This window comes from Ptychodera flava, assembly GCF_041260155.1.
Source record: "Ptychodera flava strain L36383 chromosome 23 unlocalized genomic scaffold, AS_Pfla_20210202 Scaffold_23__1_contigs__length_28996876_pilon, whole genome shotgun sequence".
Taxonomy (NCBI): domain Eukaryota; kingdom Metazoa; phylum Hemichordata; class Enteropneusta; family Ptychoderidae; genus Ptychodera; species Ptychodera flava.
This window is the reverse complement of record NW_027248277.1, coordinates 16,628,216-16,646,623: the sequence shown is the minus strand read 5'-3', so window position 1 is coordinate 16,646,623 and position 18,408 is coordinate 16,628,216. Positions and strand designations below refer to the sequence as shown.

The following is an 18,408-nucleotide window of genomic DNA, read 5'->3' as shown; positions in this document are numbered from 1 at the left end:
CCTATGGACCCTTGCAGGGCTGTGGTGGAGGCCGTATAACGCCGGGAACAATACAGACCTGTACGCAGGGCTAGGTAGTAGTGTAACTACCTTCGGCCTCACTCTTTGATCCTGAGCCTTCGATCGACTATCCGAGCAACGCTGTAAGTACCTGTGGTACAGATCGTATAGGCGTACACAACTGGTCTTGGTCCGCATCACCCTGAAAAAGGATACCTGACCATGGTAGCACATGTGCTGTGAGAGTTCAGTGTACAGTATTTGAGGCTCGCAGCTGACACTATGATGTGCCGAGACAAATCCGAGTCTGAAGCTAGATATAAACTCTGCCCGGCATGGCAGGGCTGTGTGTTACAGGCTAGGGGGGGGGGGGCAGTGTAGCGGTAACACACAGTGCAATGTACAGTCCCGCGTATGTAGCTCTATATGGCTGAGCTTTGTGTTACCGGCGTTATACGGCCTCCCACCACAGCCTTGCCCTGCGTACAGGTGTGTGTTCCCGGCGTTATACGGTAGAGGACGTATAACGCCGGGAACACACAGACCTGTACGCAAGGCTAACCATTGCTGCGGTTCCGTGGCACCCTACCACTCCCTTTGCAACACAACACAACCAGCAGAGGGAGTGCAGGGCTATGGAACCGCAGCAAGGCTTACCACAGCAAAAATACCTTTACAGTTCAACACCACGGTCGCTCCTGACGTTACCATTCCCAGCGTATGGTGATGAAGTGCGCCACCATAAGGCCTAAAACGATAACTGTATTGTATCGTCTCTCCAAAATTCACCTCAATGGTGTATGGTAAAAAGTGTGCTTGCTTAAGGTGAAGCTTGTAAATTGAACAAAAGAAATATTGAAATAAAAAAATCAGTCATTGACGCGGGCATTCGCGGTATTATTTTATAATATATATAATATTTTGAACGTCTCCTCCTCACGAAGCGCCCGGTTAGCTCAGTCGGTAGAGCGTGGGACTTTTAATCCTAAGGTCAAGGGTTCGACCCCCTTAGCGGGCGTATGATTTTTTTTTCACTCCACAAAGTCTTTTTTGGCCAGCAAATATTCAGTTTTTAGGGATATATTGTAGAAAAAATTGCACTCCCTTTCCCCTTTATTCAACTGACAAATCGACACAAAACTATGTTAGTTGTTACTCAATCGCAGAATCTGCCTGTATCTGTAGGCCGGAATACTTATGGAAAACGTGAGTTTGCAATCACGAAAGCAAAGATATCTTACAATGAAACAGTCACTTTGAGAGAGAGAGAGAGAGAGAGAGAGAGAGAGAGAGAGAGAGAGAGACTCAGTCTGCCGGGGCACTGTGTATATATATCGCGGACAAGTCTAGATTTTGCCCAAATACCGGCATCTCAACTCAATATTTCCTTCAAAATGATGGCTCAAAATTGCGCTATAAGCCAAACAAGGTTAAAAAGTTTACACTTTATTGACATTTCCTTGGTTAAAACACAGTCCCTCTATCCACTGTGGTTAAAAGTCTACATGAGACCTTAAAAGTGTGAAAGGGGAGAGTTGACAACCATTGCACATGCGCATTTACCCCATGGGCAGTGCCGTAAGCGGGAGTCGAAGAATTGTGTGTGTGTGTGTGGTGTGTGGGGGGGGGGGGTGTGTACGTTGCCATGAAATAGACGCTTAATTTGCAAAGTTACAACATCTAATAGAGTGACGGGACTAATTCAAAGACAAATATTTCACAGTGGCATACTTTCTTATGTAGTGCAATACAATATAATGCAATGTCATAGTAATGTATTATATTATACCAGTATATTGACGGCGCAAATTCTGCCATCTGATTGGTCGAGACGTGAAAATACCGTGCTATATTCGCAATATTGCACAGCAATGAAATTTAATGTACTTTGCAGCTGATTTTTCATCATTTTGAATCAAAGTACAAACTACGAATTTTATAAAGAATTTACTACCAACAGCAACAAAGTACAACCATGTCAGCTTAATGGCTCCTTTATACAAGTCTTTTGTATGCTGTTCTTGAATTTCCAACCAACCCAACACAGAAATAAAACACAATGTACATGTATAAATTTAGTTCCCATAAACACTGTGTTTGTTTTTCATCATTTCGAGAGAACACTTACCAGGCCGTGGAAGGCAAAGAAAGAATTACATTAAGGGCGCCTAACTTTTCATGTAATGCCAGAACTCAATCTTCGTTTTTGAAAAATAGTTTCGTTTTCTACTCCAAGAATAAGTAGAAATACCTCGCGTTCAAATAACACAATGCCTGTGAGTGATATTCAACCTTCTTGTTGAAAAATCAACTTTAGTCCGCACCAGCATTCATTTGTCTACAATATTGCACACATAATGTACTGTAAACAACGCGTTGTACTAGCCATGTTTTGTATTTTATTTTATTACAAAGAAAAGTTACAAAAAACTACAAAGTTAGCACTTGTTAAAGGTATACAGTCACCTGTAATCTAAATGTGCCCATATATGGTCAAAGGGGCGTTTGTTGGTATTCAAAATGCCTATGTGAGGGCACTGTTTTTAAAAAGCGGCCACCCGCTTAAAATCTGTGATTGGTTAGATTTTCTCTTTCCATGGTAACTATGGCAAAATTGGAACAGGTGACAGTATACCTTTAAAGGTATGAGAGCGTTGTGATTACTAATGGCCAATATTTGACACTGTAATACACGGTGACAGCAGGAAAACAATTCAATCATTCGGAGTCGTTCGAAAAGTCTGCAAATGAACCGCCCAAATGTCGCTCTTTTCAACCGAGCTAGGGAGTAGAGACACGTTCGACAATTATTCCGGACCCATAGAAAAGGTAAACGGGTATGTGCCGCCCGAATGGGTCACATTTTCACGAAAAAATCCCTAAACACGGGTCGATTTTTTCATCTGAAAACCTCTAAACATTGGTCTGTAACAAAGCAAACGCATTAAGAAATCCTTCACATCTAACAGAATAAAGGTGAAAATTCCCAAAATTTGTCAAAGAAATCCCTAATGATGGGTCATATTTTTTGAATAAACATGGGCAGATGTTTTCAACTCGGGCGGCACACCCCCACATGACAATATCAAGAGTACCCCCGTGCAAATATTGAATATACAACGCGAATGGTACAGTCATTGTACCACGGCTTGCTTCTCGCAAACCACCCACAGTAATTGTGTCAATATGCAAATATGCAGAATACTGATCTACTGCTACTTCACTCAAAAATTGCGAACGGAATTAAGTGTTCTATGGGTTCACGTCAAGAAATCTTCTGTTTCATTTGCCCTTAAGGTAATATGCACCTCGAAAGTGAAAGACTTTAACTTTTGCTCAAACTTTCCTCAGTTAAACTTTCAAACATTCTCTCCCAAAGCAAGAATAAAATCAGGGGTCACCATGCAAACTTTGGTACTAGAGAGACAAATAACTTGCGATTTCTCGATATTTGAAATCCAAAATGGCCGCCATCCCTGTGTTAACTCTATGGGAAAAAAATTTCGATTTTCAAAAAACGAAGACCATGAAAACTTTTCTTTCGCCGAGAGCTTCAAAATAAGCCCCCACAAGTGTTAGGTCAGAAGAAAATTGATAAAATTTGAAGGCCCTAATTTTTGTCCCCGAGGTGCGTTCTACCTTAAGGTAGAATGCGCCCGGAGATAGATATTCGGACTAACGATCATTTTTCTACAATTCTTATCTGGTCTACATCTTGCGAGGGCTCATATTAAAGCTATTGGTGTCAGTAAAGTTTCCACCGTCCCAGTCTTGTGAAAGTCAAAAATGTAATTTTCCCCATGGCGATACCGTAGTGATGGTGGCCATTTTGAGTTTGAAGTATCTGTGAATAAGAGGTGATTTGTTTCTCTCATACCTAAATTTGCATGGTAACCTTGGCTCGATCTCTATTGTGGATTTGTTTAGAGGATGGGTACTGTTGAAAGTTTCGTTTTGGAAAGTTTGAGGAAAGGTTACATCTTTAAATTTCCGGGCACATTGCACGGTAAATATTGATCATTGGTACACTAAAATGATATTAAAATGTTGCACAATAAAAATACCACTTAATATGCTCATACTTTTTTTACCCAAGCGTATAAAATTTAGATAGAGGTGATAACATTTAACAACAAGTTAGATGTTAAAGGCATACAGTCACCTATAATCTAAATATGCCCTTATATGGTCAAAGGGGCGTTCTTTGGTATTAAAAATGCCCATGTGAGGGCGCTGTTTTTAAAAAGCGGCCACGCGCTTAAACTCTGTGATTGGTTAGATTTTCTCTTTCCATGATAACTGTGGCAAAATTGGAACAGGTGACAGTATACCTTTAAATGTAAAATGGATGAGGTTAATTTCTTTCTCCCACTAGAAATTTTAAAACCCGTTTCAAAAAGTTAAATTTAAAATCTACAATGACTACATCCTGGGAGTTTTAACCTTGCCTGGTCCACAGACACTTATTGTCTGTGCCTGGTCTTACAATTTCGACCCCAGCAGCTATTTTTGTCCGACAATGTAACTGGCCAGGAGAGTTACCATGGCAACAGTCAGTCCAGCGGCCGAAACCGCGTTTCCACCATCACAACCTGTACCTGTAAAGAAGCAGAACACACAAAGTGCCTTTTGAAGTTTTGGTGAAAGCAGTTAGGCCAAATTACAAAATATTTGTGATTCCGGTAACTTGACCTACCTTTGATTAACCGGCCAAACCTACATATTTCATTCGCATTTTCACAACAAATTGAGTAAAATCTCTCAATTTTACCGTGTGTTATGGGTCTCTGCCAACAAAAAACTTAAGCTTTACGGATGTACAGATCATGCACTGTCACTTTTAAATCCTATTTGACTTCACGAAAACAATTTGTAAAATTTCAAGGTCACTGTTCTAATATCACAAATTTGGAGGTTGGCGTTCCACAGGGATCGATTCTCGGCCCTCTACTATTCATTATCTACGTCAATGATTTACCACTGTATTTGAAAAACTCAAATCAACATCATTTGCCGATGATACCACAATTTATGTTACTGGTAATAATATTGCAAAAATTACGACGGCACTTAACACAGATCTTACAAATATGCGTGACTGGTGCTTGAACAATAGATTATGTATAAATGCAAACAAATCAAAGTCTATGTTAACAGCATCTGCGCACAAACGTTCTCATTTGAATGCGCAGTCTCTGTCTCTTTCTGTAAATAATATAATTTAGACTGTGCTAAGAGCGAAAACTACTTGATGTCATGATAAACCATAAACTGGATTGGTCTGACTATATCCGATCGATGAATCTACAGTTAAGCCCAAATTATACCTTTTATCAAGAGTCAAACGATTCTTGACTCTACATTCAAGGAAGATATTTTATTGTAGTTTTATTTACCTTACCTTTGTTACTGCTCTATTGTTTGGGGTTCAACATCAAATACTAATTTACAGATTTTAGAGCGTCTACAAAGACGTGCAATTCCATTATTCTTGATACTGATTCCAGTGTGCCAACCAAGGATCTTTATCATAGATTACGATGGTTTACCACTCGCTTTTAAAATTCAATTAAACAGGCTGGTCCTAGTTTTTAAAGCTAAGAACAAGCTCGCACCAAGCAATATTAATGAACTGTTTAACGATAACCATCCTTCGAGAAACTTACGATCTGCAAATAAGCATCTTTTAGACATTCCAAGAACCAGAACAGAGTTTTTCAGAAAGTCATTTCAAGTATCAGGTGCATTTGAATTTAATAATTTACCTTTTTATCTTAGGGAGCTGGAAGATGTTAATGATTTTAAAAAGGCTTGTCATAATTATTTATTAACCAAGTACATCGAAACTTGTTAATGCTGTTTTCTCACGCACTGTATCATTTCTTGCGTGATTTGTACTGTGTCTCTTTTAATGTTTGATTTTATTTGTGTTTTATGTCTTTTTGTGTCTCGACCTCCATTAAAAGAGGTTTTCGTACCTATGGAGTTATCGAGATTAATAAATAAAGTTTAAATAAATAAATAAATAAAAAAGGAGTCCTTAAGTTTTCTGAGGCAACCTGGTATGTCCGGATACACATTTTTAACTCACTTGGTCACACACGTGAGTTAAGGTGGCTGGAAAGGCTAGAGCGCGCGTCAGTTATAAACTTCAATAATATATTAAAATATAAAAGTAGTCAACATTCTCTATGGAATAAAAAAGCTCGAAATTTGGGGTCAAAGGTATTGCAGAGTTATAGCCTGTTGAAACTTCTGAAAAACTGACCAAGTAAGAAGAAGTTGGGGAGTCCTTAGTGCATTAATTATGGTAGAGGTCCCCTAGTTTTTAATAAATGTTTGAAAAGGGAAAGTCATTATTTGCTGTTTTTCAGGAAAGTTTGACAAGGCAGTGCTTGCATTCAGAGTGAGTGACTGCTATTGTAAATGCATTTTTAGATTTTTTGAGTGTCAGAGAGGTGTCGAAAGTGAGATTAACCTAATAGACTGCTCTGCGACTTCAAAAGAGGGGTGCAAATATGGCTTGTTTTCAACATTTTTGACAGAATAAGAGTTTTCCTACATAATTTCATGCCAACTGAATCCAACCCATGAAGTGAGATATGGACATGGGATTTTTACAGCCTATTAACAAGGTAACAGACAAGATGACTGTGGGACAACTAAATATCTTGATTCTAATACTTGAAACTTGACATTAACTCTGAGAAAAGAATTGGTGCAAAAATAGCCTTTCCAGCCACCTTAATGTCCTTGCAATATGTCTGTCTGTCTGGCCGTGTGTGTGTGTGTCTTTACACGATAATTCAAAAACGACTGAACGGATTCATGTCCGATTTGGAATACAGCTACCGCATACCCGTTTACATGTCAAAATTTTGAGTGGAGGCAAAACAAAGAATTTCATGGCACTGGCTTAACCTTGATTTACAACACTGCCGCCTGCAAACACAACAAATGATGAACGGTAATATATATATATATATATATATATATATATATATATATATATATATATATATATATATATATATATATATATATATATATATATATGATTAAATTATACATACCGGGCACTTCAGTGGTAGTATCTGCAAAACAATCAAAATCAATATTTTCAATATTTATGATAAATGATAGGCTTCATAGGGTTGCAGTTCAATTGACATAAAGTAGTCTGATATACATACATGTAACAGCTAGGAATGAGAAGCAATACCATTTCTAAAGTACACGTTTGAACATTATCTGTCACCTGGAACTATATTGGGCGATCAGTGATTTTCACTTCGGTTGCAATACTGTCTTGCGCTGATAATGTCGTACGAGAACACATGGCTGACAATATTCTCACCAATCTAATAGTGGTTAAACTATTGTTTTGCAGGTACATCCGACGGGCATTGGTTTAGCAATTGGAGGACTGGGTGACAATGGACCCATGCAAGGCTTTAGTACAATTCAGCATTGTCTTGAAGGTGTGTTTGTATTCATTCACCATTATATTAACCCTCTGGCAAGCATTGAGTTTTACCATTTTCGGGATGTGGACCTGAAGATTTTCTGAAGATTTTCCGAGATGTAATGATGTTATTGGTGTCAGAAAGCGTCGTTTGTTTTTATGCCACAAACTAGAGCTATTTGCACTTAATATACTCAATTAACTTACCCGGATTTACAGTACTGTCGCCTGCAAAACAAATCAAATGATGACAATAGATGTTATAGATTGCGAAGTGGCGCCAATTTGCAAAATTTGCAATTTTGACAGTCTATGTATGTATGTATGTATGTATGTATGTATGTATGTGTGTATGTGTGTGTGTGTGTGTGTGTGTGTGTGTGTGTGTGGTGTGTGTGGGTGTGTGTGTGTATGTATGTATGTATGTATGCATGCATGCATGGCATGCATGTGTGACGTTTCTGGATGTGTAAAGTCTTTGTAATGGTTTCTTAATTAGTTAAGTGTCTTTTAATTGTTGTGTTTACGTTTAATTATAGTAGCGAGTAGCGCACTGTCCTTGGTACATGCACTTAAGAGGTCAGTAGACATATCCGATGACATGACTGGACCTGCATTCCAATGCGTCTCTTTGTCTTAGAGTGTGTAGTCATTTATCACTTCTTCTGACAGTTGTTTTTTGCCAACGTGGCAGTATTAGTATTAAGATGATATTAAGTAGGGATATTAATATACAGATTAGGCAATCATAATGAGCAAAATATTGTATGTCATTGGCTTAAGGCTTTGTTCGTGTGCAAAAGTAGCTTCTGATTGGCGGAGAAGTCATACTTAAGCCAGTGTTTTGTGTGATTTTGTTGAGTTAGCATCGGGCGCTACTCCACGCACAGGGAAGGATGCTGTTATGCCCAGCAGTAGTAGCAGAGATCTCTAAGCTCTGGACTCCGAGATTTGTAAGCGGATAGAACGGAGTTCCTGATTGAACGGAGTTGCTGTATGTGTACGAGACATCTCAGACGTCTCGGCGGCAAGGCTTGCAGATATCCTAGCAGCTGCTGCCTCGAGGGGCTTCAGCATTGATCCAGCGGCCAGTGTGCCGACAGCCAACCCCACTGAGACCAGGTTCCTGTTAAGCAGAGCAGAGGGGTAAGTCCAGTTAAGGACTTGGTTAATGGCTGTGTGCTGCTCGTTCCTGTTCCCAGAGTATCACCGTAAACTCTGGTGTTGCTGCTGTAGCCTTGCCAGACTGTCTTAACAGACAGTTCGTTCCAGTACTCCGTAGCTGTCAATAGTTCCAGTGGGCATACTTGGCATTCCAGACATTCATTCCCTGCTGAGTGGAGCTACGTACGATCCTGAGTAAAGTAAGCAGAGAGTTTAGAGAGCAGAGAGTTTAGCAGTAAAGCTGTTGCTTTAGTTCCAGTAAGCTGTTGCTGTAGTTCCTGTTGAATGCTGTATTTAACCATTAAAGAATATAAGCCGAATGGCAGAGAGCTGTAATACACGACTCCCAGTGTTTTATTGGCCTGGGTTGGGCCGTAACCCCAGCAGAACTTCGCCGGCAGGTACCATTAAGTCAGAATCCTTACGGGGCCTCTAAGCAGTGTAGTATTACTCAGGCCGGCTACCACTTTCCTGTTAAGATATACTCACTGTGTAAAGCCCTGTACGAACCCGACTCACGACACAAAGGCCAGAAACAGAAAGAGTTGTCGCACATGCATGCATGTATGTATTATGTGTATGTATGTATGTATGTATGTATGTATGTATGTATGTATGTATGTACAAATGTATATACGAATGTATGTACAAATGTATGTGTGTGTATGTGTGTGTTGTGTATATAAATGTTTGCACACACGCATAGGTTTTCTTAATACAAATTATTCTGAGAACATTTGCATAACCGTGTTGGGTGAGGTACACAAATGATCACAAAGAAAATCTATAATAATTTTCATATCTGATCATATCTGCGTACTTGTAAAGCGTTTATTGTAATGAAAATAAAGGAAATGTTAACATCAAGATTTCTGTCACCTTTTATTGTCATGTAATAATTGGGAAATAGGTGTTTTTGTGTTATAAAACCTGTTTGAGTGAGAGTAGTCGGGGATTTCCGTATCGCATCCAAAAGATAATTCGTGTTGGGGCAACAATGAGTTAGTAAAGAAAGACTTACAAGCAATCATCTCTGTGGCGTCAAAACAACTTGTTTCGCCATCAGGATATATACACAGGTAGTTGTAGTATTGACAATAGCTCATATCAGGCCTCATCGACACGGTCCAATTAATAATGTCAACGCCTTCAGGTGTTATCGGAGTAGCCTCGGGCGATTGTCCCACGGATAAAGCGTAACCAGAGGCAATGTATGCGCCAGCAAAATCTGTATCATTGCTGAAGAAAAAGGAGATTTGAGAAAGTTCATAGTCGCCGTAGCCACCACTTTCTCTGTACAAGTTGACCGAGAAGGTAAAATCGGTATAGTAGTAAGGACTGAACGTAAGAGATTCAGGACTGGTAATGACGAACGAATCTTCAGTAATTAGCGGTAGTTCCTGCACCGAACCTGCGAATAAACAGCGAAAGATAAAGAAGTTTAAGGTAGAGTTCAAATTTCTCTCTCTCTCTCTCTCTCTCTCTCTCTCTCTCTCTCTCTCTTCTCCTCTCTCTCTCTCTCTCTCTCTCTCACTCTCTCTCTCTCTCTCTCTCTCTCTCTCTCTCTCTCTCTCTCTCTCTCTCTCTCTTCTCTCTCTCTCCCCCCCTCTCTCTCTCTCTCCTTATGTATTCCCTTGGCCAGGAGAATGTTGCTATTTAATTATGACTGAAACTATATACATTCATACATACATACATACATACATACATACATACATACATACATATATATATATATATATATTATATATATATATAATTATAATTATTATTATTATTTTTATTGTTATATATTTCATTCATATCCAGTGATGAAGGGGTCTTCAATGGAGCTGTACAACTCTACAACGAAGCACTAAAAGCTAGTGCTTACAGCGCGGGATTAAAGTACGTGGACAACAACGATAAAGATAACATTATCATGTTTACCCGCCTTTCTCTAAATCGGTCAGAATTAATGTAGGAAAGTCTTTCCTCCATTCCATACATATGCATTTTAAAGACAACTAAGTGAGTAAGATTTTAACTTCCAACATAGGTGGAGGGACTGCGCCTCAACGTTTTATCGAACGTCTTGCGCTCCGTAGGATTCAGTTATGGTAACTCGTCGATGACGTCGCGGGCCGCATAATCATCATTTGACTGAAAGTGAACCGGAACTATTTTCAACTTGACAATTTTGCGATTAAAAAGTTGAAATTCCATGTTTTGCAAAAGTGATCTGATTTTTTGAAAATTTTGCATATAAAATGATAAACCGCATGACAGTGGTTTAAATGTATCAATGCGCCATTCGATGGTGAACATCGTTTCATTTTTGACGGATTTTCATCTGAGGTGGAAATAAAGTGTTTGGTTATCATTTGCAAATAAACGTAAATATTTGGAGCGAAAACTGTGCAAGAGAGGCACGTGCACGTAGTAAAAACATAGCCCTAAGAAGGGACTATGTACCCTCGAGGCAAGATACCTTTTGCCCGACGTAAGGAGAGCAAATGGTCACCTTCCTTCCGACGTCGGGCACATAGTCCCATGTTTCGGCAATGGTATATATAGGTGAAGTTTTTTCTCTTATGCCATCAGATCGGCAGATTCTTATGATATTTAATGAATCCTGTTGCGAATAACTGATGTATGTAGTTAACTTTCAAGGTGAAATTCAAAATTTTACAAAAAATAAAATAAAATTACAAAATAAAAATCATGCAGAATACAAAATATGAAACCGACGAACGGTAGATGAGCCGGGTGTTAAAGGCAATAGCTCTTCCCTGTCGATTTGCTTGTCAACACAATATAAATATGCACCTTGTAGTGGCCATTTTTATCAATGAAAATAGAGTTTAAATCTAGACTTGTGAGTGTTTGAAATGCAGACTGGCACCAAGCAAGATATTGCCAGTGTAACAACATATGAGTAAATGATAAAAAGATAAAATGTGCTAACAATGTCATCAAAATTTACTTTAACAAAGGTGCTTGTTTTCGATTAAGGCAATATGCGCCTCAAAAGTGAAAGGCTTAAAATTTTGCTCAATCTTGCTTCAAGGAATCTTTCATTTATTCACTTTCAAAATCAAGGTTAATATATCCGGGGCAATTTTCGTACTAGAGATACCAATTTCCCAAGATTTACCGATGTTTGAAACTCAAAATGCCCTGTGTTAACTCTATGAAGAAAAATATTATTTTCGATTTTCGAAAAACGAAGACCGTTAAAGTTTTTCTTACACCAAGAGCTTTAAAATGAACCCCCACAAGTGGTAGATCAGAAAAGAATCGTTAAAGTTTGAGAGTCCGAATATCTGTCCCCGAGGCACATTCTACCTTAAGTAGGAGGTATCGATGTTTAAACAAAGGCACGAGAAGAATTTCGAGCCTACCGGGCACATTAACTTGAAGGTACAATGAGGAAGAAGAAGAGGAATCTTTCATTTATTCACTTTCAAAGGGACAGATATTCGGACTCTCAAATTTGTACAATTCTTTTCTGATCTACCACATTGCCGTAAGAAACATTTTCACCTTCCTAGTTTTTCGAAAATCGAAAATTCAATTTTATCCCCATAGAGTTAACACCGGGGTGACGGCCATTTGAAATTTCAAAAATCCATAACTGTTCCGTAAGTTGTTCCTCTAGTACCAAACTTTGACACCTGACTTTTATTCTTGCTTTAATAAAATAGGCCTAATGGTTGAAAGTTTCATTCAGGAAATTTTGAGCAAAGTTTAAATCTTTCACTTTCCAGGCGCACACTACATGAAATGATGGCTCCCTTAAATTAACACCACGTTGAACGCAGTTTTTTGTCGCTTCGTGTAACGTGCATATTTACTTGTTATCTTGCCAATGTAGCCCAGACGTCGTTGTAGTGACCTTGCCACCTGCTCTTAGGGTCACATACTTCAGCTCCAGCACAATGATCAACTATGTAGCGTAACACAGACGAAAAGGGGCACGGCTTTATGCAAGACGTAACCGGATGAGTATCTTATTGTACGGTTGTGTCCCACCTATGCGAACAAAAGTTTTGTACAACAAAGCCGTTGCATGCCTACGCGGTGACTAATATACTATCATTATCTGTACCTGGCATTGATTGACAGCTATCCTCCGTGACAGAACTTTTAATCAGAACTTAAAACACTTTGATATATATTATAACGTTAAGGAATTTTATCAATAGTCAGACTTTTCAGGTACTGGACAGATATTGCGTATCCAAGAAGTTCAAATTCAGATTTTGGGAGTAACTGTAGACCATGAGTCGTGCACCGGCGTCTTATGTCGTGTTGGCTGTGCAGCCGGTCCGTAGGTCTTCAATGCCAGACCATTGAAAGCATAGAAATTTTGTCATGCAGATCTGCTTGGCACAGAAACGGTCGCACAGGCAGCGAATTTTCCCGTAAGTAGTAGAAATTCGGCCAGAGTCTTGCATCCTAGTCATGAGCGATGCCATCTACGCTAACGGCATGGTCAACAGGACAGTGAACACTTGTGACTGGAACGACAGCTAAATGTGTCACATTTGGGGAGATCATGGCAAGATGCAAGATGGCGGCGGATTTGAAGGAAAACTTTGTTCCGAGTCATTAAACCGCATTTTTTCAGCTTAAAGTATACATTGTCGACCATTTCGTTAGCGTTGATGGTATCACTGATGACCAGGACGCAAGATTGGCGAAATTATCGTGAGATATTGGGGAAATCCGCTGCTTGTGCGACCGTTTTCTTGCGCCCAGCATGTCTGCCGAGCATAATTTCTGCGCTTTAGCTGCGTTCACAAATAATAAGGGTGGGGTGGAGGAATTCGGGAGGGGGATTTCGAAAATTTTGAGTGTACTGGAGGGGTGACCCGAAAGCTTTGTTCTGCGTATGAGGTAGACCTGAAAATATTTTGATTTCCTATTATTGTTTAAATTTTCAGGTTCAGTAGTCTGGTAGGTAATTCAATGACAAATGATAATATTTTTATGTCATCCAATGGTTATAATGTTAGTTATACTGAAACAAAATCTAAAACCATTTTCAAAAACGCCTGAAAACGTGTGAATGCTATTGAATTTTTATGAGGAAAACAAGTAGGCATTTTAAACGGGCAGAAGCTGCAACTGTTGATAAGTGTTTCAATATTTCTATGCAGTGTATCAAATGCAGTTTCCTTCTGTCTCCCAATGGCATGCTGAAACACAATATTCAGTTAGTCAACAAAGCCTGTATAATGCGTTCTTCTTCAACTCCCTACTGCATGTTGGACTGTCCAGTATTCAGCTTGCAAACACAACCCGTGAATGTGTACTGTGAATTTGTATCATTGACTATTAGATGGCTTTCGGTGTTGATCGTAATTCAATTATCACCACTAGTGTTTATATATATATAGAAAGCGTCACTTTCTCGCTCCAGTCTCGCAATTTTTTTCTGTAGTGATCTGCAAGCAGAACTGCGTAATACATGTCTATTTTTTGTGCGTTCATCCCTCACAAATATGCGGGTGTATAATAAGTAGAGGGGGGACTTGAAATTTTTTAGGTATAGAGGGGGACACAGTTGCGTGGAGTTGCCGTGCAGTATACATAGAGGGGTCCCTTTCTCTCTATGTATACTAAACGCCAACTCCACGCACCTGTGGAGGGGGATCTGAAAAAAAAGATTTCAATCGAGATTGCTGCAGCCCCCTCTCCATTATTTGTGAACGCGGCCTTAACCGTTTCACCCCCACACCCCAGTTCTCTGTATACAGGTCCAACTTTACCATAGAAAACGATGGATTTGGGACAAACCATGGTGTTTAAAGGGTTAATGCTCATGCTCAAGAATTGAAGCCCTACGGACCAGCGCTACACAGCCAAACATAACATCAGAATTAGCGCACGGCCTAAGGCTACAGTCATTGCAGCTATGCTATACCCGTGCGATACGTCATGACTAAGGCCATGGGCCTATCGCCAAGCAAACATACACAGAATCTATGAAACAGTAAATGTCTACTTACTAACTTCGGTCCAGGTGATGAAAATCACAGTTATCAATGATATAATCCTCTCGGATGTCTTCATTTTTGAGGAGAAACAAAGTTGAATATCGCACTAAAAATAAAGCAAGAAAATATGAGATCGTTAAAATGGCAGATATGTGAGCACGTCAAGCAAGAGTCCGGTGTTCAGAGGCGATGCAAGATTAATACTGGGCTGTCGACAGTCCCTTGACCCTTTTCTTGTCTATTATTGGTGTAGTCACTCGAACATACGGGCAGGGGGTCGGAAATGCCGAAGGCATGGCAGCGAGTGTCCAATGCACGCGAGGACATCGGCCTTGGACTCTGCCGTATCCAATGTCACCGCAGCGAAACTGTCACTGCAGCGCGAAAATGGCGGAAGCGACCGTCGACAGTCTTGATTTACAAACTGCAAAATGTTTGGGAACATGTCCTTACCGAACTAATACACAACCAGAGAATTTATCCTGGATAAAAGGAGACCTGTGTGTTCAATCTCTTGATATCCAACAGGGCCGTTATAGTCCACAGTTTTAAGGATAAAAGCCGGAGACTTGATTGGCTAGACCCTTCCAGAGACCGCAATCTCCCTGTACCTGTTCACGTAGGATGCGACTTTTATTGTAACGAGCTCGTTGCCCAGTAATTTTTTTTACAATTCATAAATAAACAAACAGTACACCTCGTCTCTATCTAGACTACGTCACGAAATGACATGTCAATTATCTCATGGTGCGAACATTTCATTGGTGGGGGTGGGGGGGGGTAGGGGATGGGGCTGAAGAAAGTGAGCTCAGGAGCAATTTTTTTTCTGTGTTATCGTTGCGTTTTCCTAAACCTACATTGTACAAGACACTTTCATATAAACTTCTCTCAATGATCGATTACACTGTAATTACAGGCATGCAGACGGTTCAATTGTTTCTATAAATAGAGTTTGTAAAGAAATCTGGAACTGAATACTCGATTCGACTCAGCTCTGACAAAACCCCAAAATACAAAATCAAGCCAAACAAACAAAGAACTCCCCTAACATAAAACTAAAGAAAATTCATGACACCCATTATGTACCTATCAAATCATTGACTATCAACAAGCAATCGACCACTTAATCTGCTCACCTTGATCTGTAATGGCGGGAAAATACCACGAGCTGCTGATAGAAGACTGATGCGACCCGAAATGACCGCATTAACCAACGCTGTGTCTCCAGTAACCCATTAAGGAATCAAACGTCTGCAAGGCCCATCAATACACCCCAGGCTACTGATTACATTTGATATTCTGCGTCAACTATGCCTATTGTTTCGCTCAACTGTTAATGGACCGTACTTCGACCTTCTTCTGGAATCTACTTTCTTTCTTGAGTTTTCTTCGTTGCTCCACACGTGCTTTTATCCCTGGCTACAATCTGTGTCTGCGTCTAAGCGGATAACAACAATGGTTGTCTGGCGTTTTCCTATGTTTTGATAAATGCCATGAACTCAATCAATTGTGCCAGCCTTTCACTCTTCATTTTTTGTGAACCAGCTGTTATTTGTAACTTATTCAGCTTTGGCGTTTTCCAGGTTTATTGAATGGGTCAAACACGAACGTAACAAACGAACTTTATAACGCCTTTCCATTTTCCAACAGCATTTTCCAACAGAATATTCGGAAATGCGAAAATCCTCCAGAATAATTACGATATTAACATCGCCCAAAGAGATCAATAATTGCTAATCCGGGTTCCTTGAAGGTTACATTGTTGACAGTTAAATTGTTGACAGCTTTTTTTTAGAATACACCTTTCTAAACAATAATGTGAATGATACCAGATTGAGTATTACACCACCTCACGGTTCCATGGAGTAATGTTATATACAGTCAGTGTGAATTTGCATACGATAATTTTGATAGACCTGGACTCATATTGTCAGCGGGCGTGTAATTTTCTACTGTCACTTGTGCCATCGTATTGCTGTAAAAGTATTCATATTTATTAGTCTCAGTTACACAGACTGCACAGCAGGGCTCGTATGAAGGCCCCGAAGTGCAGTCTGGGTAACCAAGCCTATACAATCATTGACTGGCCATAATCGAATAATAACACCCGTGTGTTTGTCTGAAAGTCGCTCAAGGTTTTACAAGGCCACAGAGCAAGGTTAATGATTTTTTCTCGGTCGACTCTTAGGCCCGAGCGAAAAAATGTGTGTGAGGGGGGGGGGAGGGGGGGGGGAGGGGCTGGAGGATCGTGATAGTAATTTTTTTTTCAGATCATTTCTAACCCTCAAAAACTTTGAATCACCCCTTATATGATCAATATTTTTTCAAATTTCCCCCTTAAAACCATCATATAGCTGCATGTTTATAAGGGATTAACGCGCAGAAAAATGAAACATATATTATGCCATGCTATTCGCAATGTTTGACTCTATAGTGGTTATAGGAATATTGTCAGCATTTTCTAGAGCCATATTCTAAAGGCAGGTTCTTAAATTGATTCATTTTTAAATGCATCAGTGGACTTTTTGGATTCGTTAGTCCAAGCCGACTCTTGAGTTAATCCGGATCTGGTCGGGTCAAAGAAACCCGCTGAAGAGCACCTAAAATGAAGATCATGAGAGAGTGTACAAATTGTGAATTCCTGGCTTCACTTTGCCAAATGTGCAAAAATGAGCACGGTGACCTACCGAAGAAAATTTGTATAAAAAAAGTACAGACATATGTGACCTAGATAGTAATTATAAAAGTTTTACGGAATTGACAATACTGAAAGTTTAAATATTTTAAAGGTCTGAAATTTTGGTTGTAATAAGGGAAAATTTGGTGAAAGATCAATTTATTCACGCATATTTGTTATTTAAATTACCTTTACTGTTCCACATGTTACTTTTGTGTTACTGTACAATGAGAATATGAACATTTCATTAAATGCATGAACTTGAAATGAATGATTTTATATATTGATTTGAAGTGGGTTTTGCCACATGTTTGCAGCTTCATTGACAGTGTGTGCACTGAGTGCTTTTTGACGGGATGGACAATTATGAAAATCAAGTGAACCCCTTTCTGTGCTGTGTGAAAAATACATGACCCCTCTCCTTTGGCTTCAATTGACGTCGTCGGGTCCAACAATAAGGTCTATTGTTTCTGTTATATCGTTATCTATTTTGAGAGGCAAGTTTTCCATACGGAGGAATGAGCAGTACCCTTCCCAAAGTACACGTTTGAACATTATCTGTCAGCTGGAACTATATTGGGCGATCAGTGATTTTCATTTAGGTTGCAATACTGTCTTGCGCTGATAATGTCGTACGAATACACATGGCTGACAATAATCTCACCAATCTAATACTCAGTCAGTAGAGCGTGGGACTTTTATTCCTAAGGTCAAGGGTTCGACCCTCTTAGCGGGCGTACAATTTTTTTTCACTCCACAAAGTCTTTTTTGGCCAGCAAATATTCCAGTTTTTAGGGATATATTGTAGAAACATTTGCACTCCCTTTCCCCTTTATTCAACCGACAAATCGACACAAAACTATGATTAGTTGTTACTCAATCGCAGAATCTGCCTGTATCTGTAGGCCGGAATACTTATGGAAAACGTGAGTTTGCAATCACGAAAGCAAAGATATCTTACAATGAAACAGTCACTTTGAGAGAGAGAGAGAGAGAGAGAGAGAGAGAGAGAGAGAGAGAGAGAGAGAGAGAGAGAGAGAGAGAGAAATTCTCAGTCTGCCGGTGGCACTGTATACATACTACATATTGCGGAAAAGTCTAGATTTTGCCCAAATACC

General features: G+C 39.6%; 1 protein-coding gene and 1 non-coding gene across 2 annotated transcripts; one reads left to right on the top strand and one right to left on the bottom strand.

The window, feature by feature from the left end:
• Positions 1-945: 945 nt before the first annotated feature.
• On the top strand, positions 946-1,018 carry Trnak-uuu (transfer RNA lysine (anticodon UUU)). The gene has a single exon. It is a non-coding gene; the product is annotated as a tRNA-Lys (tRNA).
• Positions 1,019-2,380: 1,362 nt separating this feature from the next.
• Positions 2,381-15,822, bottom strand: LOC139123497 (uncharacterized). The gene is made up of 6 exons (XM_070689652.1): positions 15,750-15,822; positions 14,626-14,719; positions 9,651-10,040; positions 7,673-7,693; positions 7,074-7,094; positions 2,381-4,598 (listed from the first exon to the last, which is right to left on the bottom strand). Exons 2-6 carry the CDS (start codon positions 14,687-14,689, stop codon positions 4,504-4,506), a joined length of 591 nt encoding a protein of 196 aa, XP_070545753.1. The 5' UTR covers positions 14,690-14,719; positions 15,750-15,822; the 3' UTR covers positions 2,381-4,503.
• Between the last annotated feature and the right edge of the window lie 2,586 nt (positions 15,823-18,408).